Below are 27,103 nucleotides of genomic sequence, written 5' to 3'. Positions count from 1 at the left end.
CCGATGTTACATGGGTAAATACATTTTTAATATTTGTGTTATCGCTTACTATTGACTAGAATCATGTACTTAAAAAATACTAGAAGTGATAGCAATGGCACGTGATTAACAATGGGCAGCTCAATCCTGGAACAAAAAACTTTAAATAAGTATGAGGCAAAAAATGTCTTTGGGTTACCAGTATTCCAAAAAATTTTGCACAGCTAAAAGGAGTGGGAGAAATGCACACATTTTAATGATTTTGGAAAATCAAGGTTAGCTGATATCAATGGGTATTTGGAGACTATTGTAATTTGTTTTTTTACGCATTTGCTTAATTGTCTTGTACAAAGAAAAAGTCCATCAAGCATGTAGTTAAAGAGTAGTGGGCATTCAGACAGTTTGTGTATTCTTACAAATGTGTTTAATTACAACTGCTTCAAAGGTATCCCAGATTTTCAAAAGTTTTATTTTAAGTTTGAAGACTAGACAAGGTCATACTAATTTTACAACAGCCTATGTGATTTAAGTATATATACAAAGAAAAAAAACCAACATTGGAATATTACACAGCTTGAAAGTTTGCAAAGGTTATTTGTGTCTTAGTCACTTCTGTACTTACTGACACATCGGACGCCAGCAGTGAGAATTGTGTTTCATAATTTGTTGACTAGCAAAGATACAATCATTAGTACCCTAAGTCTTCAAAGTTCGCACCAATCCTTTGAAGCCATTCAGAAAGAGAAAGTCAACCCTGAAATTAGAATTAGTGACTATGATAAGTGCTTTCAACAGGACATAGATAAAATGGAGATGTTTAAAACGTAATTTCATAGATTATAAAGTTAGCATATTATAGCTACTCCATATAGTGAAGACTAGGTGATTTTTCGGTGTGTTCTGCTTCTAAGATTTTGCTTGTTTTAGTGTGAATTTAAGTAGAATAAATTCGTTTTCCTTTGGTGTCATTGATACAAATGACACAAAAGCTACGGACTACTTCATAGGAATTGTTAACATCACCACACATGGGAATCCCTTTGTTGTCATGAATTTGAGGCATCGTGGGACAAACAGATATCTCGTTGGTCATGCCATGTTAGTGAAGAGCACAGAGAGCAGAGAGAAAATGCACAAGCAAGAGAAAGCCATTTCAATGTATTTCTAAAAGGTAAGAAGTATAATTTTAACAAACTCCCTTTGAAAATGTTTGTTTAAAAAGCTATCAATAAAATAAAATTCAAAACATCACAAGAAGCCAGGAATAATTTTGAGAAAGTAAATCATTACAAAGCATAATTCATAATTTCTAAAACATCTGCTGCTTAGAAAGAAGAATCGTGCATAGTGTGTAAAGGAAAACGGCTAGAAATTTGGTGGGACAGTCGATGTTTAAAGAAATAAAAGGGATTGGCCAGACAGTAAGTGTGTGTGTATTTTTGGACCTAAGTAATTATTTATAATATGACTTTAACATTTAGGAAATTAAAAAGATTTAATTTCTAATTTTAAAGTTGTCTGAAAAAGCCAATATTGAGGACCTAACAATTTTGTTTGTGAAAGATGCCGAAAAATGATCACCATTTCAGATGCTTCAAATCAACAATTTCATAAGAACTTGAAGTAGAAAGCCTGTGGGCATAGGACAAACATGTGGCCAGCCAGTCCTAATTTTGCTCTTATTAAAAATGCCATTATGATTGACTTTCCCTTTAAATTCTTCACTATGATTGAAGACCCCTCCATATATACATCATTAAGAAATGCTGTTAACACATGGACAGACAAGACAATAACAGTCTAGTGGCTTTTGTTATGCAGCACAAATAATAGAGGGGAAAACAAACAAACAAACAAACAAACTTCTCACTGTTGTACAGGACCTTAACATTTCGTACACATACCATACTTTCTTTTCCAGGACCCTTAATTTAAAACTCCAATAATTCTGTGTCTAAGCCTTATAAAATAAACACTTGTAAAGCTTATAAATTAGATGCTGAGGACTATTGTGGAGGCAGTGTGAGCTTTAATTTGAGAGACATGTCAATGAAACCTCCATTATCAATAACAAATTGTTATGAACATTGCTTATTTTTTCAGGACTTCTGACACAAAATAAATAGAAATCAATTTTCATCTTAAAATGATCTCGTACATTGTCATTAGTAAATACTTCTCACAAATAACTACACAATGTGCTTTCCTGGAAACTGCCACCAGTTTCATTCAAGTCTCAGTAAAATTCTAGTTTCACAGGAAATGCAGAGATGAACAAAGAAATAATGAGTATGCTTGGCCAGGACCTGCAGCACTGTGTTAATATTTGTTTGCTAAAAAAATTCTAAATGGACAAAGAATTCATTATCCTATTATTTTAAAGTGAAGATAAGGTATGTAAATTCAAAATGAAGTTTTAAATTCCGGGTTAAAGGGGCATAAGACAATTTTGTTGTTGTTTATCTTGCAAAATGGTAGTATTGGGCTTTTTATAAAGGAAGTATTTGGAAATTACATACTTATAGCTTCCTTTAAAAACACAATTGCAGATTCAATTGACTGATATTAAATATGATCAATCTACTGATATGCAATCATGTTCCACATATATGTATACATATGTATATATATATATATATATGCATACATACACACAAACATGAAACTTTTAGGCAAATAATAGAAAAAAACTCAATTAGAAAAAATATGGACTTAGTCAATATACAATATAAAGAATATAGAACAGAATAAAAAGGAAAAAGATCATGTAATATATACGATTAGAAATATTGAAAGTAAAATGAGAATTATATTAATTAGTACTACATGTAATAGATTCTTCAAAATTCTGTTATAAACACTGACAGTGTTTGGTAGGCACAGGGAAAACAATTAGGATAATGTAGAATCATTACAGAAGAAAAAAAACCTTATTGCTAACATTGCAGTATTCCTTTTATAAGAATTAGTTGAGTATTGATTATAAAAGCTATCAACTCTTGCTTTTATTTGATAACTATGAGATTTTTTTTACCCTTGCTATCAAAAGAGTGCTACTTTCTTTCCTTAATATATTTCAACCATTGTGAATAATTCAGAAAACAATGACAAAAGTAATTCACAAGTTAATGTGATGTTGCTCAAGAAATTTAAACAATAAAAATCAAATTAAACCATTGAAAAGGCAGGCTTAGACCTCCTTAAAAAGACAATGGCCTACCATAATTTGAGCACTTTTTCATGAAAAATACCATTCGGTTTCCTACAGATTTTGCACAGTTCATTCCATGGAGATACTTTTAGGGAGATGGAGAGGAGGGTTGTGGGGTGTGGAGTCTCCTCACTCTTCCTCTGTGCAGCCCAGCAGCTCCGACCGCAGCGTGATTCTCCCATACCAGGACCAGGGTAGGATTCTTATGTGCCGTGCATAGATGGGAGGGTCGATGACGTTTTTCCTGTGGGTATCATTGTCAAAATTGCCCTGGAAAACCTAGTAGAAAAGAGCAAAGAATATCAATCAGACAGCCTTCTTTTTCCTGGGAATTATTTTTATCATTTTCTTGTTTGGAACCTTTTTCCCAAACGTGAGGTTTTGATAATTAATCATGTTTTTCAAAACAAATTATTGCAGCTTTTTTAATGATCATCTTAAAATTAAATTGTTGGAGCGCCTGGGTGGCTCAGTCAGTTAAGCATCTGTCTTCAGCTCAGGTCATGATTCCGGGGTCCTGGCATCAAGCCCCACTTCCGGCTCCCTGCTCAGTGGGGACTCTGCTTCTCCCTCTCCCTCTGCCCCCCACCCCCAACTCATGCTCTCTTTCTCAAATAAATAAAATCTTTAAATAAATAAATTGTCAAGTAATGTTTAATTTAAAGAGCTAAATAAGACGAAATTGGGTGTCCAAGGCAGGAATACATATGGGTCTATCATCTTCATCTGCCTATTGGTTTCCTTTAATGCAATAGATATTTAACTCTTGATTTGTCCCAGGCTGGTGTTGGTTAGCTTGCTGAAGGTGCCCCCTTCTAAGGAGTGACTCAGAGATCCAGGCTGCGTGCAAGTTGCAGCTATCATCTGAAACATGTGGCCTCCACACTGACAAAGGGCAAGCTGAGAGAGAATTGTTAGACTGGGCAGCATGTTTTAAAGAACATGGTATAGTGGCAGCTTCCATCATTTCTGGATACATATCATTGACCTTAACTAATTATATGACCCCAGCCCAGCTGCAAAGGAGGCTGGGAAATGGAGAGGAGTACACGGATATCTGGGGAGCATAACACTCTCTATCACAGTGTCTTTTGCTCACTTCTCACATAGACAACAAAATCAACCCACCTGCAAGAGAGATAACGCAATCAATGCTATTTTGAACTACTTTTCTTTCTTTCTTTCTTTCTTTCTTTCTTTCTTTCTTTCTTTCTTTCTTTCTTTCTTCCTTTTTTTTGGTTTCTATGTCTATTCATTCCTGGGTCCCTGCAATACTCTGTGACTTATAACGTCGTGACATGTTGGCACTGGATTCTTCTCCATCATTCTTTTGTTTCAAGGATTTTTTTTTAGAGTGTTTATGTCCATTTTTTCCTCTGAAGAGACCTTTATAATAACTTTGCAAAGTGCTTGCTTCAGAAAAAACAAAATCAGAACACTGAGATCCTGATAGGAATGACATTAAATTACCCATTACTTTGGGAGAAATTAATGAATTCATAATATTTAGTCTTACTTGAAGATTTCATCATTTTTCATCTATAGAGTCTGCACACTTATTATTGAAGTAATTTCTAACTATTTTATATTCATATTTTTGTTTTAGCTCAAATAGGATAATGAAAAATCTCTTCAGACTTTCCCTTTTTAACTTTATGAGGCATCTTACAGTTGGAAGATAATTTCTTTCTTGCTTGAGATAAAAACATGACTACATGGCTAAAGGGAGACCTGAAACAAAAATTCCCCAAAGGGGAAAAAAAAGAAATTCCATCACTACATGACAAAATATTTAACCCATATTTTTGAACATTCTAAAATTAAAGGGAATGTTTTAAAAATGCCTTCTAGAATAAATTGGTTCAGTCTCACATGATCACAAAAGATCTCCTGGATAGGGAAAAATAAAGATACCCTCTCAAAGGCATTAGAAACCATGGCACTGATTAATAGAAGCAACAGACAAGACGGGGTAATCTTTCTGTTGGTTCCATAGAAAGATTATGTGTCACTGAGGGCAAATGCGAAGTACCATCCCATTCTGGTGGGGAACAATTTTTCAATCTGACACAAAATATATCTCAAAGGTGATTTTTGAATAAATATTTGCTGAAGAAGAGAATACCTAACTGTGCCAAGTCTAGAATTCATCATCCTGGCATATCTGAATCCATTTTCATTTAATAGGAATTTTATCCTCAGCAATGCTCTGGCTTTGCATTGACCAAGCAAGAACTAATTCTGGATTTAAATCTGTTACTAAATAACAGTGTCTCTGTTAGCAGAAGCTCACGTGCATAAGACATACCACACAGACACTCACCAAAAATCCTTAGGTTGTCATCGCAAAAGTGGACAATAAGAGAGTACTTTCTATGGTTTCCTGACATTCTCTCTGACATATGATGTTGGATTCAAATGCTTCACTGAGACTGTGGTGTTACAATTTAATATAGAATCTCAAATCCAATTTCATAGCCTTGCTAGGGAACTTAATGTGTTTCTTTGGAATAATAGAACTTAAATTCATTAACTTTCATCACAAGATCTATAACAGTCCAAAATAGAGTGTCATACCACTTCTTGGGAAGGATATACAATAAGAAATAATTTTCTTTTAAGTCACTGGTCTTCAGTACAAGTTTCAATAAGAAACTATCAACCCAGAAATAAATAGCTGAAATATTATACTTATCTCTTATAACAGAGAATACATTTAGAGAAACTACATCAGCTCTGAAACTGGATTCAACTGTGACACTTCTGATTCAAGTGTGAAAGTCATAGACATTTGAATGCTCATTAAAAAGATTAAATGAAGTTTCATAAAACAGTATAATTTAAAAAACAAAATTTTTCACAGAAAAACTGCCACAATCTACATTGGAATCAGCCAAACCATGGCCTAAAGGTAGTGAAGATATACTTTACTTCTGGATGTCTCTCAGTAATGACACAGCAGAGAACACAAAGCACATACTTGCAAATTTGAGTATGACATCTTGTACTTGCTGTGCAAACATGTGGCCCATGTACTGTTTTCTTGTCTCCAGCACTAGGAAGATCTTGTTTAAGAATGATAGTTCAATGTTTCACCCAGCCAAGGAATGCAAACTCAGTATTTTCAGTTAACTTTTAAAAATGTGTAAAAATCCTAGAAACGGACTTTTATATACACACGACAGAGACAGAAGTGCCTCAATTGATATCTGAGTCTGAAAAGACTGATGGAAAACATTATATCTCCATCTCCATATAGAAGGGAAAAATTGTATATGAGAAAGACAGTTTGGGAAGTTTTTAGGTAAGAGTATGCGTCTGCTTCAGTTTCAGGAGGAAGCTTAGCTAATTAGCTGAAGCCAAGTTTGCTGATGTACTCAGATATAATGCTTAGGGATCTCCCAGGCTTTTTCCAGCAGACGGACCCTCAAGAAAAATGCACCAAAGGTACTTTGGAGAGGCTTCCACAATTACAACGTAGAGGGTAACAGAGAGAACTGCCACTGCCTCCATGTGGCTGAGATCTTGGATTCTGCTTTTCAATGCAACTCTCCTATGATACTGGTTAAAATTCAAATCAGATTCTAATGAGGATTCAAATCTCAACACAGAGAGACTGTCAGATAAAACAATTAAATGTTGCTTCCGGCAATGTTTTAATATTTTTTTGTAAGATGAGACTTGTCATTCTTCATTAGGGACGATGGTCTATTCAGGCCAGAGAAGAAATCATCAGTGGGAGAAGGCAGGGTTATCCATGACACCGTCAGACAGCTGGGGCATACTCAGCTTCTCTTAGCGGCCGTTTGCCTTTCACAAATGTTGAGGAATTCTTGGGGGGATTTCTTGCACATACTATTTGTTTAGAATGTCACCTGGTCTGGGAAGATATAGTTCTTTTTATTTGTCCTAAATAATACATTAAAAGATTTAAAGAGTGGGGCACCTGGGTGGGCTCAGTCGGTTAAGAGTCAGACTCTTGGTTTCGGTTCAGGTCACAATCTCAGAGTCCTGGGATGGAGCCCCTCCCAACTGGGCTCCACGCCCAGCAGGGATTCTGCTTGAGATCCTCTCTCCCTCTTCATCTCCCTCTGCCCCTTCCCCTGCTTGAGCTTTCTCTCTCTCCCTCCCTCCCTCTCTGTCTCTCTTTAAAATAAATACATAAATCTTTTTTAAAAAAGGTTTAAAGAGACTCCCATCGTTCTAAACTTTTGCAGTTTATGTTCATGTCATCCAAATAGCCAGCAATGTTAAGGATTTTTAGATAGCCTTCCTGAGCTCTTCAAGGCTGATGAATCAGCACTAAAGCAAGGTCTCAGGTAACCATCAGCTCATCCCTATGGCCTTTTGGTCTCCCCTTTCTAGATTTCATTATTTCCATTACTCCAGAGCAGCATTTGTGTGGGGGTGGGGGGTGGAGGGGAGGAGTGGAAAAGAGAAAAAAAAAATTCAGCATATATAATTTCAATTATTTATTCTTTCTCCCAGAGTACTTATGAAGAAGTTAGAAAAGAACAGTTTTTTTCCAATTTTGATCCCTGAGAAACACCGTTTTATGTAATTCTACCCAGACAGTGGAAGAATCTGAGACTTGGAAAGGAAGGCATAGATCTGCCAGCACCACCTTGGAACTTCCAGCAATGGCAATGCAATCCTCAATATAATAGGGTAGGTATGTGTTTAGACACTTTGAAAGTCTGTCCTTCATTAGGCTGACACATGCCTTTTTCTAACTTCCATCTATTGATCCTAGTGCTTTATTCTCAACAAGCATAGATTATATCTATCAAAAGAAAACACTTTTAGATCTATTTAACAATAATTAACATAAATCTCTCAAAAACTCAAAATTAGTGCTTTAGGCTAAACATTTGTGGTTGCTTAAAAAATTCCTCATGTAAGATGATTTTCCAACTTATCATTTTGATTGCATTCCATTGGATACCCTCTGGTTTAACTATGACTCGATTAAAGCATAGTATTTATTTGGACATAGTAGCACTAATGACCTGAGTAGCTCAAAATACAGAGTGTACCTTTGTTACAGATACAATACTTCTATCAATGCAGTCTAAAATTTAAAACTACTATATTACATTTTCAGTCATGACTGATGACTAATGGACAAAATAAACTTTGAACTTTTTCACAGAATTTCTCTTAAGCCAGGATTTTCCTAATGTTTTACTTGTAAAATTGATTTATAGTAGATGTAGACATTTATATTTATTCCAACTTCATTTCATTTTATTGAATCATGACATTTTAAAGACAGCAATTCGTAGTTAAGATTATGATCTATATAAAAATAGTGGAAATTTAGTGGACATAGGATTTAAGTATCTATTTCATAAAGTAACCATTTATATATTATGTGAGTATAAAATCTGACTTTTGTGGGTGACATAAAGGACTTACATTTATTAGTTTATGGTTCAGCATCATAAAAATCATTTTTATATGCTTATTATTAACATTACTTGACTTTCTGTCAAAAATTTCAGAATTACAACTTGAATCAATGCTTTAACGGCTTAAAGTCTAATGCACATACACAGTATTTATTCATCTGAATAGTGTTTATAAGAGAAATTTCAGTTGTTTCTCATTCTATGAGTTTTAGGCTAATTTGCAATTCATGTTCAACTCTGACCTACATTAAAGCATTCCAAAAATCAAAACTTCTCATTAAAAAGTAAAACAAAAGTTATTGTGTTAAAATGTATAGAAAATTGTTAGTGGTATGAATGTACATCACATTAAAAAGAAATCTTATTGGATTTACATATATGAAACTTCTGTTAGTGATTGGATATAAAAAGTCTAAAACCAAAGTTTGATTATTTTAGCTTACATAGACTCTAGCTATTATCCAGTGAATTCAATTTTCTAGGAAAATTTATCAGCATCCTGAAACCATTTCATGATTGAATGGCTGGTGTATCATTCTTGATGGTTTTCTCTCCAATCAATTCCACTAAACCAATGAAACTCTGTAACAAAATTAGTCTAAATATAAGTACATTTTTTCAGATGTAATAAGGAAACAAGAAATCCGTTTCTAGGTAAATTCCAATATTCTAGGAAATGTTCCTTGGAAAATAGTGCATATTGGGACTCACGTTCTAAGAAGTGCACGCACACATAAAGAAAGGATTTTGTTGGAGATAGGAGACTGTGTTAAGAAGTCTCCATTGATTGTCAGTCTGCAGCAGAATGAGTTGGGGGATAAACCCTCACTATAGGACATTCCAACAATGATACAGCAAAAATCCTCATCCTCAGAGAGGAACAGGGAGCTGCCTCAGTATCTTCCAACCCAAAGCATCCTTGAATAGAACTAGTGCCCTCCAAAGGTGCAGGTGAGGTAAGTCCATAGCCAACTGAAACAATTTACCAGCAGGTGAACGTATCTGTACAGTTCAAGGTGTGTCCAATCTAGTATCGTCATAGCGATGCAGACAGATGTCATTTCCAGTGAGGATAGTACAGTTCATACAAGTTTGCGTAATATGAGTGTGCAGTGAAATCTTAACCTTACCCAAAAAGGAGGTCTGACCTTTGCTTTCAGTTTCTGGGAGATAATCTCTAAACCCTGGGAAAATCCTGCACGATAAGACCGTCTTTGTTTACATGGGAGCCTTGGGCCCCACCAGACAGTCTGTGCTAACAATGTGATTTTTGGTGGGGGCGTTGGACCAGCTTGAAGGGGCTGGAGACTCAAGTCAGCCTTGCAGGCAGTAAACCATGTCTGCATGACTGAGCTTCAAGAAAAACTTTGAACATCAAGGCTGAGGTAAACCTTCCTGGTTGGCAATACTTGGTGCATATTGTACGTCACACATCATTGCTGAGAGAGGTTAGCGCTGTTTATGACTCTAAGAGAGAACGACTGAAAGCTCATGCCTAAAACTCTCCTGGATTCTCCCCATATGCCTATTCTCTTGGCTGAGTTTTATCTGAATCCTCTTGCTATTATAAACTCTAACTGTAGGTATAATAGTTTTAAATGAGTTCTGTGAGTCCTTCTAGTAAATTATCAAACCTGAAGTGGTCTTGGGGACCTTGGAACTTGCAACTGATGTCAGAGGTGAGAGTGGATCTGGGAACTCCCAAACTTTGCGATGAGTAATCAATGTTGAGGGATTCTAGGTTTCACAGAGGATTTTTTGATATTTGTTATCATTGACTCGTCTGAGAAGGGACCTCAACTGTCTGAAAGAATTGTGCCCAAAACTTCCTCAACATTATGAGTCAGGCCTGTCAGTGATATTCAGGCTTCAAAATTAATTGTGAACTTATTCTTTTCTGATTCTTTGAATAAATCCTAACACGACAACCTACTGAAATTTATGTATTGTGTCCCTTGAGAACACTTTCTAAATCTTTTATTCTTAGGCTCTACTCTCTCTATTTTACTTGCTATTTTTATTTTTATTTTCTGGGTGATATTTATTCTCATGAACACAAACCTAATAAATATATCAAACAACTAATGTTACTTGTTCTTTTTCATAGTTCAGTAACAAAACAACTCAACATTTTTATTCTTCTGTATTTCTTTAAATATCATTTCTGCAAAAGCTTATACATTCCTTGGGGAATATTACTTTGGCCATCTACTAAGGATTAATTTGAAATCCCCTGGGAAACTGGCAGGTTTTCTGAAAGCTATAGAACATGGTGACATATATAAATCATTCTGCACCATATTTCATATTGGACACCAATTTTTATCTGTGTCCCTTTCAAAATGTTATTTTGTTCCACAAGCCCTTTAAAAAATCTGGACCCTGGTTCCTTCAGAGATTTCTTTGCTTCCTAAGCTCCCTCAATGAAATTATATGAGACTTTCAAACTGCTTATCCAAAGACTTAACTTCAAAGGTTCAATTATAGAACATTTTGTTTGATGGGGGGAGTAAAAAGAAAAACATGGGGACAAGTTCCATGTCTTTCTTCCACTAGTGCATGAATCATTTTAAACCATTAAAATGAATATATGGATTCTCTGAGAAAATGAATTCCACTCCCATTGCTGCCCTCAGGAGATTTCTTGTGGCTCTGAAGTTTGCTCTCTTTTGTAATTATGTTAAAAAGTAGGTCTCTGGCTTCAGGGAGTGCTGCATTTCACTGAACTGATCTGGCTTTGCTTCATGTTCCTAGTGTATGTAAATCTCTGATTATATCCCAAGAAATTTTTACTGAACCAGAAAGTTGACATTCGCTTAGAGTTCTTGCAGTGTTATCTGCTCTCTGTTGTTTTTTTCTGTTCCACATTTTTTTTTCCTCAAAATGCACCAGTGGGAGACTCTAATAATAACTGGCCAAAAAAAAAAAAAATGCAAATATATTGTCTTTTGATTTCTACTCTGACAATAAAGGGTCATTTGTTGCTTTTCAAACGGTCACACAATCTCTCATTTTCCTGTAACTGATGTGAAAGCTGGTTGGCCGATACTTAATTCTGGACTGGAAAAGAAGGCTGTGATATCTTTCTAAAATCCATTCCTCCTTAGTACTCTGGGGGTTGGGAGTTTTGGGAAAGAGGAGAAAGTGGCACATCTTTGGGAGGATTTTTGAGAATTTTTCACTTCTGGTCTCTCATAGAAGGGCCCAACTGATCCATAGAGATCTGAGATGAAGGGATCTGACTCTCCACAGTAATATCAACCTCTCTATTATGGGTAAGCTGGCATGGATTGTGCCTGTGATTCCCTAGTCCACTGCGAGAGTGACATGTTGAGCTAAGGAACTGCTGAGATCCAACCTAACCAGATGAGAAGGGGAAGGGGCAGGGGACAGGGTAGCCACCTCCATTCCGTCTGTACTATTCTTGCATAGCCTTAACTCCAAGAAGCTGGGGAGCTGGCAACTTCTTATGAAGAGCCAGAAGAACCTCCCTGAGAAATTCATAAGACTTCTGTTAAGTCTTGACCCTGGAGAAAGACAGCGAGAAAAATCAAAGCAAACCTTTCTAACTCTGTTGACTGTTGCCTTTTTTCTCCCAAATTCGATGGCATTTGGAATGCTCAGTTTAAAAGTCATTCAGTAGGTAGGACACACCACCATATTTAACTTCTTTTATGCTGAAAGTCTCCTTAGGAAACAAGAATATTCTAGCAAATATATCGCATAGGATGATTGCTTAAAAAGATTTATGAAACATAAAATATGCCATTCTAAACTGTAGCTATAGATTTAAACTATCTGCTTTCTAGTACTCAAATTTTGACTGCTATAAGAAATATTCCTACAGAACAAAATAGAACTGGAAAATCATCTGCTTTTTAAAGTTATCTATCTATAGGAGATATTACCAAGAGTTGTAGGACAGCAAGACCACCTAATTTTTTTTTTTTTAGTCTAACATCAGAAATGTAGAAATGCCTTTCCTCTTTTCTATAAAAGTACAAAATAGTCTGCTTCTCTAATGAATCCCAACGTTCATCTCAAAATTTCCTAAATCACACTAGGCGTTTTGCGTTGTATCCGAACAATCTGTAGTCTGACTCCACCCCTTCATAGAAGATATTTCAATGATGTGGCAGTAGGGAAATAGGTGTCTGATAATTCCCACCCCACCTTAGGAACCTTTCCCTCACTCCACGTCTCTTTGAAGAGTTTCATCCTATTTTGGTCAGAAATGACTTAGTACAGAGCTAGAAGGATGAATAATAGTAGTGATTTAAGCATTCAGCCATGTGTCTACTAAGCCAGACTGGTCCTGAGGAAGGAACAGTGTCAGGGAGTTGGAGAAGATAATTCTGGAGACGGATGACGAGGTGGCAAAGTGGAATCGCAGACATGAAGCAGGTTGTGAGAGTGTGTGCGTATGTGTGTGTATTTCCCTAGGCGTGGAAGAAACGCATTCTCACTTTATCCTCTCTTCCTTAGGTGTTTTCTCAGGAGAACATCTGGTCTAACTGGAAGATCTAGGAGATCTTTAATGGAGACAGAGTTGCAAGTTATCAGATTTGGTATACACTTACACTAAAAGAATTATTCATTGCTTATGTGAAATTCAAATTTAACAGGATGTGCTGCATTTTTGTTTGCTAAATCTGGCAACCATAAGTAATGAGCATGGAGAATCCTGGCCCTGAGCTGAGCAGATACAAACTCTACTTTGGTCAGAGGAATCCTGGGTCTTTTTGTCTCAATGTGTTGAGGGTATTCTGATTATTCAATTATATTTGACATCAGGAGGAAAAAAAAAGTCACCTTTGCTAATACTTAAAGATATTGGTAAAGTACCAGAAAGAGGAAAAGAAATAATAGTGAAATTTTGCTATGTAAAAGTAACACTTTTTCACTCACTTATGAAGAATGCCTTCCTTTAATTATTATTAACTACTTAACATTTCATCTATCTGTACAAAATTAATTTTATTTCTAGCTTTATTGCAAAGCAGGAAATTAATTCCTGTGTTTGGTCTTCTGGGTATATTTCTATATAAAAACTGTAAAAAAATCCTCCTTTCATGCAGGTACAATCGCTGGATTCATCTTTTATTTTTAAAAATTATCTTTTAATCAGCTTTGTGTCTCAAATTACGCCAGAAGCTTTATAATGATGAGAAATGCATTGCCTCTATAATAAGGGCTCGAAGGGGCTTAGTACAGATGTGTGCCTCGAGAGCCCGCCATACATATAAACATACTTTCTCTTTGAGATTCAACAAAAGGAAGTATATGGGAATCACTGCCCAATGGGTCATTTTATAGGGTGTGGCAGATCCAGAAATCCTTTCATAGTTTCTCATAAACATGGAACTATGACAGGTATCTTTTAATCTTTTTCAGATTTAAACTGTGAAAAGGTGGAAAAGGACTAGAATACTAATTCATTTGGAAAGTTAGAGACTTTTAAATGCTCCACACATTATAATAGCTCACGGTATGATGGTGGAAAGGCATGCGTGCCATATAGAACTGATGTCCTTGAGGATTTTTTCACTTCTAAAATATATTATATTAAGCAGTCAAAATACTAGTTATTTGGTAATTATTTAGACATGAAATGGATTCATATTTTTTGCTGTGTTCTAGCCAATGGTAAATGTGCAGTTCCAGCAATCAGAATAGTGATGTGGTTTTTTCTTTTACTCAGACTGATCAAATGCTCATTTTTGATGTGGGAAACAGAGGCAGAAGAGAAATTATTACATTTCCTTACTGCCTACAGCCCATTGACAAGGCCTTGAAACAGGCAGAGTGACATTCCTCTAGGGACTCAACTGCCTGGGTGTTGACACTTTGCTAAGGGCAAAAGGCAGTCCTAGCCCAAATCGCTCCCCTGCCCCCCCTTCCTGTAAGCCTACTCTAACATATAAAAATTCCTCTAGAAATTTCTTTTATCTCTAAACCCTCCAAGATACCTGATGGCAATCATCGCTCATGCATATGACCCACTGATATACATTGGAAGGGTCTCGTGACTCTGGTTTTATGAGACATTACTAAATGACCCTTTCCCAACAATAGCTAGCCCCCTCAAGGTCCTGGAAACCTTGCTTCCAAATTCCTTTGAGATTTTCACTATCCCTAACAGCCTCCCAATTTGAAAGTATATAATGGGCCACTCCTCATGATCCCAGTACAGCGTTTTCTGCCCATGGGTCCTGTCCCCATGCTTTAATAAAATCACGTTTTTGCACCAAAACCATCTCAAGAATTCTTTCTTGGCCCTCGGCTTCAACATCTTTCCTAACGTCTTTCCTGCATCAGTTTTCATAGTGGGAATGATAACTACCAGATTCACATTAAATAGGGCTCTATTTCTTCTAAAAAATACATTCAAAATTCTTCTCAGTTAAGCTCTCCTGTTCCAGTCAGGTTCATCACTGCCTTTTAATGAGTAATAACACACTTGAATTTTAAACAATTTATCAAAATTTTTTAGCCTTGACCATTCATCAGGACTTTTAATGTGTTAACCTTTTTAATTGATGCCTCGGGTCATAGTCAGGCTAACACTTGATGGTCCCTCAGAGTTAAAATACACCATGACCTAAATAAGAGAATGAGTAATTCTTTTCCATTGAGGAATACTGTCATTATATAATTGTGTCTAATAATATGTAAGTCAAACATAAATATAAATATGAGATTCAGAATTTTCATTGGGGATGTTTTCATTAATTTCTGATCAGTGATGGTGGATTAGGTTGACAAAAATTAAGACATTAAAGTTTTTTGGCATTTGAGCATGAAAAATAAGGCCATAAATGTAATAATAATAATAATATACAGTAATAAAAATTATTTTTAATGAATATTTTACTTCAATAGCATGTTCTATAATATATTTCCTGTGTTTTCCACACTTTTTTTATTCACACAGAAACATCTGTTAACTGGAAAAACTATATGGTTTCAAATTTTAAGGTAGCTTATCAAATTTTCTGGAAACAAAGAAGTTCTTGAGTTTTTAGGACGTAAGATAATTAACACAAAGAAAAAACATATATTCGTCCCTCAACTGCATTTCTCTGCATTGTTTGCTCCTGTCTCCATGGTTAAAAGCAAAACCACAGGCCCCAAATGGCACCAGTTAGGCTGACTTTGTAAACTGGGGCTTCCTAGTTAATCTAGTGCAATTTCAACCTCCTCCAGAAATGCAGTCTTAACTGGTCAGTCAGGAATTTTCTGAGGGGCGCCAATGTGTCTGCCACTGGGCTCTCTCCATGCCCCCCCCCCACCAGAGGAAGATGAAGTAATCCTGTATGATAAGACAGACCCCTTGCTCTGACTCCTAAGGGGAAGCAGCCTTGCCTGCAACAATCCTCTCCTGCTACAAACGTTCTTGCCCCACCCTCTAAAAACCTTCCATTTTGTATAACTCCTCTGAGCTCCCTGTGACTTGCTAGAGGGGTGACGCCTATTCATGAGTCATTTAACAAAGCCAATTAGATCTTCAGATTTACTTGGTTGAATTTTTCTTATTTAACACCTTAAACTTCTATTTTAATGAGAATGGGGTTTTATAGCATCTGCATTGGGATATTAGCTGTCACTAAATAGGAGTCATAGTGGCAGGGCTGTTTTTCTTCCTCCCTGCTCCTAACCCACCCCCAAATTGGTGAGTTTTATGGATTTTGTGTCTAAGGTTTACTTGTTTTTTTCTGCTACCTTATGGTATATGTCCTTAGATCAGCACTCTGCTTTTGTTTTTTGTTTTAAATGTAGATTAAAAAAATCCAAATGCCATCTAAGAAATGTAAAGGCTTCAATGGTCAAAATGAACCATATATTTTCATTGCTTGTCTTTAATATTATAGAATGTAAAATAACATACAAAGAACTTTTTTTTTTTTTGCAACTTCAAAATTGATTCTTGAAGAAAGACAACTAGCTTTATATTGTTGTCTCCAAATAAACTGAATGACTTCTTAATGAGCTCCTTAAGATCAATAGCTTCTGATTGTTCCTGTGGCTAGTCTATCATTCTAGTTTGTCTTTTATCTCCAGCATTTAGCTAGTTACTGGATTCTACAATTATAATTATTTAAGTTACTAACCCTCTTCCTGTTCACCTCCATCCCATAAGCCCCATTTCCTGGTCCTCCCTTCCTTTCCTCGTTGTAAACCTTTACCCTCTATTCAGGAACAAACATCTTTGGGTAGGCAGGACACTTGGAATTCATGTTAAACATGGAAATGGAAATACAGTCCTCCCTGTAGCTGACCTCTGCCCTTCTCTATTTGTGTCTGGACTTGCATCCAGTCTTCTGCCTTGTTTCTGACCCCCAGTCCCCTTGTCACAACTGATTCTGATTGGTGAGGCCACGTTGTGTTGTTCTCTGTGCACCTTAACAATGGCTACCACACTTCTCACTGGTGAAATAGGCTGCTTTCTGAATTTAAATGTGTTCAATGGGATTGTTCTTTCCCATTCCAGCAGGCAGATCTAAGTCTGCAAATGATTTTCACTTTGATAAATCAATTCTTCTACACTGGGTTAGTTCTTGAGATACGGCCTTCTTGGTCAGAGGCCTTAGTAAAATTTACAGGGACTCCATTCTGTTTTTGTCAAAAGCATGAATTACAAAAGGTACATAAAGAATTACAGGATTTCCTTGAACTTTTTAGTTGGTATATGTACTTTTTAGTTGGTATATATAGATTATGGCAATAACTGAGTGTCTTTATTTACATGTTTTTACTAAATATTTTCTCTGCATGTTATCCACCTTCATTCAGTCTTGATGAGCACATCAGCCCCTAACATTGCAGTTTTTTTTCTTTTAATTTCTCAGTTCCGTGAGTTTTTTCGTTTTGCATTAAAAGTGGAATCATGACATTAACTATTATCTCTCTATCAACTCCTGGGCAAGGCTTTTTAATATAATTTCCAGTTAAAAATGGTGGGCTCATCATTGAACTTTACATTCTGCCAAAACAGAAACATTCTCAGGTGGCGTCCTGAATTTGAAAATCTAATAACATCCATATTTATGTGAATACAGGCAATTGTGTATTCTTTATACCAACACATATCCCAGCCAGGTCCCATAATATTGAGTTATGACAAGGAAGAAAGCAGATAAATTTCTAAATAACAGTTGATACCAGATGGTGTTTATTTAAATAACACTGTCCTTATTTTTAGACAATGCTGAAACTGTAGCATTGTTTCCTTAACTTAGTTCCAATTAGGTCACTCACCAAATACCTAAGTAAGTACACTACAGTGACTACATATAAATCTCTGTCATGTAAGGGCACAACACATTTGCAATTTTTGAATCTGAACGCTTTGTGTAGACTCAATTAGTTGTTGGAAACCGCTTTCAGAAAAGCGTCTTTTCTTTCTCTCCCTGCCTTATTTGAAAATACTAACAAGACTCTGAGCGGATGAGACTAATGGTCTCCATGCAAGATTGAGAGACTCTGTTCTTGATCCCATGGCTCGGAAGCATGTGGCTGCTCCACCTTGAAAGACTCATTCATCCTCTTTCACTTCCTCCTGCTAGAATCCTTCTTACCGAATGCCACTGGGGATTCCATTTACTTTACCTCCCAGGGGATCTGCAGGTTCCAAATTTCTCACCCAGGTCAAATTTCAAAAGAGCAGCATGGCTCTGATTACTGATTTGACATCTCCTCTGACCTCTGCCTCACAGATGAGCTGGACTTCCGAGGCTTTAAATATTCAAATTTAATTTCAGCTCCCCAAGAGTGCAGGTTTCAGCAGGAATGAAAGGATACCCTGCAGCATCTGTAATTACTGATTGATTTGAATATATCCCCCAATGCAGATTATGAAGGCTTTGCTAATAAGGACTGGTGACGTTGCTGCCTTTTTTTTTTTTTAATCGAAGTTGAGAAAATAAGGGAAGTAGAGAAAAATCAGGAACTCTTTTTTTTTTTCTATTGCAGAGTTACAGACTTATGAAACGAGCATATTTAATATTGTTATTATTGTTCTTAGATAGCTCTAAGCTTGTCCTACTTGTTTCCTTCAGTTATTTTATCAAACATTACACTTGGTAGGTTATATTTTGAGACTTCAAAATAAGCTGACTGAATCAAAGTTTTTCCACCATTCTCGAGTTCCTTCTTAGGCTATTTCTTTGACCTGCTGTCATATTCAGGTTTCCCCCGAAAACATCCAACACAGAGTAGACAGTAACTGCCTTCAGAATAATACGTGATTGAATGAATATAAATGTCACATCCTTCTAGGTGCTTTCCCACCGCATCTGTGTTCCTAACTACTTAAATCTATTATTTAAATTTAAAATTTGTGTAAAGCTAATACATGTTTACTTGCTGGAGTTCATGAGACAACTGGCAAACATTAAAATCTAAACTTACATTTAAGACATTGATTCATACTGACTTGCACCACTGACAAATGAGAGGACAGACAGTCCTAAAGAATTATAATACATTCCATTCTGACTAGAAAAATACAAAACTACACTCAGTTTCAAAAACTTAAATTTGGTGCCAATTAGAGTCACCTTTCCCACACGTGCTCATTATTCAAATTAGCTGGGGCTTCTGTAAACATTTATTCAAATTAGCTAGAGACTCTGTAAACATTTAGATTCCCAGCTCGTCCCTCTGAGAGTCAGAGGCACAGCCCAGAAATGTGTATTTTTTAATAAGCTCCCCCATGAGTGTTATGATCAGGCAATTTTGGTAACGACAGAATTAGAGAGTTCACCAAGATGTTGCAGGATTGTTCTTGATGAATATGTGGCATCTTTAAGGACCAATAAAATCTTACTGGAAACAGAGTTTTGGATTTTCTTTTATAGAAAATCCAGGGGTAAAACTGCAAATTTTTGATTTATGCTTTTAAAAAAACCTGGACAATTTCAGGGAGGGAGACAGAATATTACCAGCTTCTTTTTTTTCCCCCAAAGAAGAAAGCCCCCATGGTGTGAATTCAGGTTTATTTAAACACCATGACATTATGACTAATATATTGGATGAGAAAATCCATTTTCATTTCTAATTTTTCCATATAAGAACCCTTCCTGAAATTTATTATTGTTTTACTTTGGCTTATAACCTTAAAAATTAAATACTGGAAATGTCTGTCAAATTTTGCAATTTTCCTGCTAACTGCAGTAAAAAAGCAGCTCCAAGAGTATAAAACAAATGTCACTTTCATGAGAGCAAAGGAACATTTGACTTTCAAATAGAAAATGTATCTGAATCCATGGTGTAGAGAAATATAAAAGTTAGTTAAATGTTACAAAATATTGTAGACAAGAAAGAGAAAAATTAGAATGTAGAGATTGTGATGAGACAGTATCATCATGTGCTCCATCATGAAAGATATAATATGGAATTTTGTCAAAAAATAAAGTGCTGGGGCGCCTGGGTGGCTCAGTTGTTAAGCGTCTGGCTTTGGCTCAGGTCATGATCCCAGCGTTCTGGGATCAAGCCCTGCATTGGGCTCCCTGCTCAGCGGGAAGCCTGCTTCTCCCTCTCCCACTCCCCCTGCTTGTGTTCCCTCTCTCACTGCCTCTCTCTGTGTCAAATAAATAAATAAAATCTTTTAAAAAAATAAAATAAAATAAAATAATAAAATAAAATAAAATAATAAAATGCTAAACTAAATTGCAATTCTTATAAAGTCTCTGGGAAGATAGAAACTGACATTTCAGTGAAGAGAACAGGAATTTATTTTTCTTTAATTCACTTTTGGCATAAACACACACACACACACACACACACATACATACACACATATACACTGACACATACATTTAGACACTCCTATGTACATACATACTTTTTCCTTGGCATTGCTTTCCTGAGGCTTAGTCAGTTATGACTAAAGAGAAACAGAAAGGGCATTCACACATTTTTTTAAAAAATTCAGCATTCATACATTTTTAGTATTTCGTTTACACCGCTTGTGGTAAACCTAGAAAATTGTTATTATTTTGAAATTGTTTTTCTGAAGTAATCTTGTTTCTAGATCTATAGCAGACTTCTACACCTACACCCCTAAAATCTATTAGAGCAAGTAGTCAATAAAAACAGAAAGATACAAAAAAGAAATCAGAACAGTTTCTCTGTAAATATTTCCTTTTCAAATGTACATACATAAAACATTTCACAAGCACATGCTTTACCCTGAAACATTCAATTCATGTATACTATTTGTGTGGATGAAAGTTTGTAGTTGAATTTGCATTTGTAAATACTGAAGACTTTCTCCCTTATGGAAAGTAACCATGGAAAACAAGACACAAATAATATTAGGAATCAACAGGAAATAGCCTATTCAGAAAAATTAATTGCTAATTGGGCTTCTGTGAAGAAGAGCACACCTATGAAGAATATATAAAATTATAGGTCAAATACCTGGTAAAAGTAGTAATAACAACAAAGCACAACAATTATTTGGGTATATATACATGTATATTATGATCGGTATATGTATACTTTGGAATATATACATACAGATATGTGTGTCTATAATATATATATACACACACACACATATATGTATATATATAATGCTTATATTTCCAAGTGTTCAAAGAACTTTTGCTCTTCCTTCTTTACATAAAGTATTTCTTTGTTGTAATAGTAATTGCTGTATTCTTATGTACAGTTTATTGGAATTTGTTGTTTTCTTCAGTAATAAATAGTAAACTGATGTAAGGCTTTTCTTCATCATGCTGAATTAGTTATAATACCATAAACAAACTGGCTAAGTTTAATTTTAAAATTACCAGTTACATGGTCTGGGTTTAGCTGATTGTCATATTTATAATATTAAAATGGTTTAATTCTTCAGAAATTTTTATATTGGATAGATGACACTGATTTATTGTCTCACGTAAGAATTCCGGCCTACATCCTTTTCACTGGGTATCAATTTACTCTCATACTTGACCAACCTGCCTAGTGGGAGCTTCTTTCTTTCTTTATGGTAAGACTTACTTGGGGAATGTCAAAATCAAGTGTTGTAATAAATGTGGCTCCTGAATACATGGATTTAGAGCTATGATCTATTTTGTGCTTCTGGAGGTAGGTTTCTGGGGCTCTGCATTAATTTGGAGGTAGACTAATACGTTTAAAATGTATGCTACAAATCCTACAGTAATTACTGCAATAATACAAAAAACGTTATAACAAATAAGTCAACAACAACAAAAAACCCAACTGGAATCATTAAAAAATTCTATTAATCCAAAAGAAGACAGAAAAATAGAAAAAAATGGAAAAGATAGAACAAGTAAGAAAATAAACAGAAAGATGATAGATTTAAATCCAATTATATCAATATTCATATAAAATATAAATGGTTTAAATGCTCTGACTACAAAGCAAAGATAGCAGGATTGGAAAAAAGAGACCCAACTATACGCTGTACAGAAGAAATGCATTTCAAATACAAGGTACAAATGGGTTAAAAGTAAAAGGATGAAAAAAGCACACACCAACATAGCATTAATCAAAAGAAAGCTGAAGTATCTCTACTAATACCAGCAAAGCAGATTCCAGATAAAAAAATATTTCCAGTGATAAAGAAGGTCATTTTCTAATCATAAAGGAGCTATGTGATCAAGTGGACATGACAGTCCTAATTGATCATGCATCTTTTAGCAGAGCTTCAAAATATATCAAGCAAACACTGATATAACAGCAAGAAGAAATTGGGAACACCACAATTACAGCTGGAGATTTCCACATTGCGTTCTCCATAACTGATAGTACAAGTAGACAAAAATCAGTAAGGGTACAGAAAATCTTGGTCAACTTGACAAAAATTTTACATACATTTCAGACAAAGATAATGAAATAAAATGCACTAATACGCAAATGCCTCATCTATTATTGAGGGAAAAATTAAAAAACTATTCATATGTAATCATGAAATCAGATGCTTAACGTAAATGGAGACAAAAAAGTATTTCATCAGTACAATAATTGAACCATATTTTTCTTTATACTTCTTTCCTAAATCAACCTATATAAGGATTTTGCTATTATAGGTATGATTTTTTTTAAAGATTTATTTATTTATTTGAGAGAGGTGGAGGGGGGGCTGTAGGGCAGAAGGAGAGGGAGAGAATTTCAAGAAGACTCCCCACTGAGTAAAGAGCCCCTTACTAGGGCTCAATTCCACAACCCTGAGTTCATGACCTGAGCTGAAACTAAGAGCTGGACATTGAACTGACTGAGCCACCCAGGCGCCCCTAGAGATGTGTTTTTTAGTGAATATGACACTTGGATAATGGATGAGCACACTTACCTATCTTAAAATTAATTTCAAGAGCTATATAATTTATGAAATTTAGAAAGCTTCATTTTATGGAATATATTCTCATTCTCTATGCATCAGAATGCCTACTGTAAAAAAGTGAAGGTAGGAGCTGAAATAGTTATTTGCCATAAATCATGGCAGATATTTGTCTACAGCTCACAATACATTTGAAGACAGTTTTACAAAAACCCTATATCCGTTCAGTCTAAGATGCTATTGATTAGAAAGCATGCCATTATTTTAGGTTCTTCTAGAAAATAATAAATGCTCCCAATTTAATTGCGACATTGTAAGATACAATGATTTCGGAGATGGTAGAATATAAAGTGCGTGTGTGTTCTGAGATGTTAAATGAATGTACCCTGAGATGCTAAATGAGTGTGTTCTGAGATGTTAAAATATACTGGTGCATAATCTAAACCTAAAAACATGTCTCCCCTAAAGTGAATTTTATATGAACTAAATTCAGAGATTGTGTCGACTCACTGGAATAGCCATTCCAGGCTTAGTATTGCTGGGAAAAAGTATCAATTCTCTGTCTTGAATATTTGAAAAAGAAAGATATTCCTGGGGTGCTGGGGTGGCTCAGCTGGTTAAGCATCTACCTTTGGCTCAGGTCATGATCCCAGGGTCCTGGGATTGAGTCCCACATTGGGTTCAGTGGGGAATCTGCTTCTCCCTCTGCCCCTTCCCCTGCTTTTGCTCTCTTTCTCGCGCTCTCTCTCAAATAAATAAAATCTTAAAAAAATTAAAAGATATTCTTAACTTTCTACTGGTTAATAATATGATAAGAGTAAGGGAATAAAAGGGATATGTAAAATGGAAAAAGCCATTACTACCTCAGAAATATTTAACATATAATATTTCTCCCCCAAATCCTTAAACTAAGAAATTGGTTTCTGTTATGTCTTTAGAAAGCTAGAGTTCTTTGCACAAACACTCTAAGCAATGAATGAGTTTCAATTTTATTTGTCCAACTGAGGCTACATTTTAACACCTGAACTAATTAGTTACTGATACGGAACGTGAGCACTTCCATTTTCCGGGGCCCTACAGATATTCAGACCAGGAGATACAATGGAAAGATGTTTAAAGTGGTAAGAACTTTTAGAAGAACAATTAGACAAAATAGAGTGTAGAACTGTATGGTGCAATAATATGTATCTATTACTATAATATTAAAACAGCTTACATGGGTCAAAAAATTAAATCTATGAATTAAAACACAATCAAGGGAACTGATCAGAGAAACATCCTATGTTTAATTGTGATAAACTAGTATAATAGTTAAAATTTGTCCATTTCTAAAATTCTAATTATCAAAGTAATCAAGAAAACATATAATTAAAACATCTTTTAGTTAATTTTTGAAATATCTTTTGCCAAAGAACTTTTTTTCTAATACCAGTAATGTTTTTTAATGGCAAAATTAGGGGCACCTGGGTAGCTCAGTTGGTTGAGCGCCTGACTTGGTTTCAGCTCAGGTCATGATCTCAGGGTCATGAGATCAAGCCCCGTGCTGGGCTCCACGGTCAGCGAGGAGTCAGCCCGAGATTCTCTCCCTCTCCCTCTCCCTCTGTGCCTTACCCCACTCCCATGCATGTGCGCTCTCTCTTTCTAAAATTAAATACATAAAATCTTTTAAAAAAGTAAAATTCATAGAGGCAAGTATTCAAACAATAACTATTTACATGTGTTTTGTGACAAATTATTCAAGCTTCTATTAGGTTTATAAAATATAAGCAAATTTTACTTAGCTGGATCTTAGAAAATTGATAATATGGAAAATGTTAAAGCTTTTTATTTAACATACATTTTTCACTTGTATATAGCTATTATTTTTAATACATATGTATAAGTAGTTCATTCAATCAAACTTGGATTCAGTTTGGTCCTCCATTTCTGCCTGTTCTAAACCACTCAGATCACTTACCTTATCTTTCCTTTGCTTTTCATCCTGATATACAGTCCAGTGTTCTCCATCATTGCTGTAAGCTAGTTTGTAGGAGCCTACGAACTGTACATGACCAAAATCTTTAGCTCCTTGTGTAATGATGCCAGTTACTTTGGTAGGGACCAGAAGGTCCACCTAAAAAAAAGGAAAAGATATAATTTAAATGCCACAATAGAGTCCATTATAAATCAGCAAGTCTCCTGAATTCAGGAGATTAAGTAATATACATGCTAAAGCCAAAAATACACTGCTTGTTTGAATTTTGAAACTGATGACTAAGTCTATTACTGGTTTATAACTTTGATTTTGCCACTAGATAAGTTTAGTTGAAAACCTGAATAACTATTTTGACCATTTTAAAATAAAGTGATGGTCATTTCAGTCTACTAATCAATTTTATATTAAACTGATTCATCTAGCTGTGCAGTTTTGTGCCACTAAGTTACTACAGAGCTAGCAAGGCTCACCTTCTTGAGATGATTATTATTTTCCAGAGCTTGTGCTTATAATTCAATTTGCTGATTTTGCTGGTCAATTCAATAATAATAAAAATAAAACTATAGTTGTGTACACATCAGGAATAAAAATGATATTGCATGTATCACAGTTAAACATTAAATAAAAAGCCAACATTATTTTCATGAATTTTAATCAGCTCAGGAATATATAATTGAGAAATAGTAATCGTTGTCCAATGAAAATCTCTCTTAGAAAATTACAATCCTTAAAATGTTGAGGAAGAAGTCAGGCATTCTTCAAAAATGAAGAAGGATTAAAGTATGTAGCCATGACTTGTGGGATCTGTGTTCGTGATGTGTTTGTTCCTACAAAATATGTGCTTATAAAACCACAGAACCATGGTGAACTGGTAAGCATTAATCAAGATGTAATTGAAACGCAAAAGAAAGGATTGATATTTATGAAAAAAGAGTGCATAACTCTGAATAATTTAGTATAATTCTTCTTTGTTCTCTAATTCATGAAGCTTTTCTTATGATGTGAATTTAAACAAAATGTAGGAATCTTTGTTTTCCTTGTGGACAATTCTTATAAGACCTTTACCTTTAGGTTTATTGAAGTTCCTTGATCTACAGCTTCCTCTCTCCTTCCACAATAGCCACCTATTTCCTCCTACTTCCTATGACTAATTGCCCTGCTTACATCCTTGATCTTATCATCTTTTGCTGTCATGATCCCATGTGTGACCTTGGTGGCTTTCAACCACTGTGTCCTTTTGTTTCTATTTCAGGTTCTCCATCCTGTGCGATGTATGTAGCCACAAATAGACAGTCATGGGTCAGATACAGTCCATGAATGAAAAGAGAGCTAGAAAGAATGCACCGAATAGACCATATTTAATGACTGTATTTAGATGCTCTTCAATACAGATATGAAAAAATTCCCAGTGTTTCACAGCCTAGGAATATTTCTTTAAAAAAAGTCATAGGGGCTTTTGAACACTTTTTGGACCATACTTTAATTAAAGACATTAGACTCAAACTGGACAATGATTAAGACAGAAAACTACCTTTAACGCTTTATTAAAACATTTTAGAAAGCCTATCAAAAACTACAAAATACTTCTGTTTTTGCTATTTCCCAAACATGTATTATATCATCTAAAATATCTTATCTGTCCCACAGTGATGCAAGATGGCAGAATTATGATACCTGGGAAGGAAACTGTTGCTGCCTCATACACACTATACTGAGTGTTTTCTTATATGTCCTCACTGAATCCTCTCAACAGCCCTGTACAGTAACTTTGAGATGAGGAAACAGATGCCTAATATAGCATGATGTGTGATCGAAAGATAACTAGTGAGTAAAGGGAGGACCCTAGATTCAAATCCATCTTTCTGAATCAAAGTTCCACCAATCATATAAATTCTCACTCAATGATTTCTTTCCGTTCTTTGTGACTATTGCAGAAATTTCTGAAGAATCTCAAAGCTTCCTCACCATACTCATCAAACTTACAGCAACTCTAAGCCCCAAACCAAACCAATCCTGGCTTTACAAGACAAGAAGAAACCTGTGTTTTAACATGAATTTCATCTCTGTTCTTCCCCTGTCCAGAGTTAAAAATATGGATTGCTTTTGTTGTCCTAAATCCAAATAGAATTGCGCAGAGACACCTAGGCATAGCCACTGCTCTTCAAAATGCTCCTAATGTTGCTGACACTCAATTAATGGGCAAAAACCTTACAGTA

At 35.4% G+C, this 27,103-nt stretch overlaps 1 protein-coding gene across 2 annotated transcripts in view; it reads right to left on the bottom strand.

Moving 5' to 3' along the window:
• Positions 1 to 429: 429 nt before the first annotated feature.
• EDIL3 (EGF like and discoidin domains 3) overlaps positions 430 to 27,103 on the bottom strand; it is a 398,372-nt gene continuing 371,698 nt past the window's right edge. For both annotated transcript variants that reach the window (XM_045796322.2, XM_045796323.2), the window contains 2 exons: positions 24,870 to 25,025; positions 430 to 3,469 (listed from right to left, as the gene is read on the bottom strand). In XM_045796322.2, coding sequence (XP_045652278.2) covers positions 3,320 to 3,469; positions 24,870 to 25,025 — 306 coding nt within the window. In that variant the 3' untranslated portion in view covers positions 430 to 3,319. The remainder of the gene's footprint in view (positions 3,470 to 24,869; positions 25,026 to 27,103) is intronic.

Source organism: Ursus americanus, chromosome 5 (assembly GCF_024610735.1).
Source record: "Ursus americanus isolate L20-20 chromosome 5, mUrsAme1.1.p, whole genome shotgun sequence".
NCBI classification, from domain to species: Eukaryota; Metazoa; Chordata; class Mammalia; order Carnivora; family Ursidae; genus Ursus; species Ursus americanus.
This window is presented reverse-complemented; position numbering and strand designations above follow the sequence as displayed.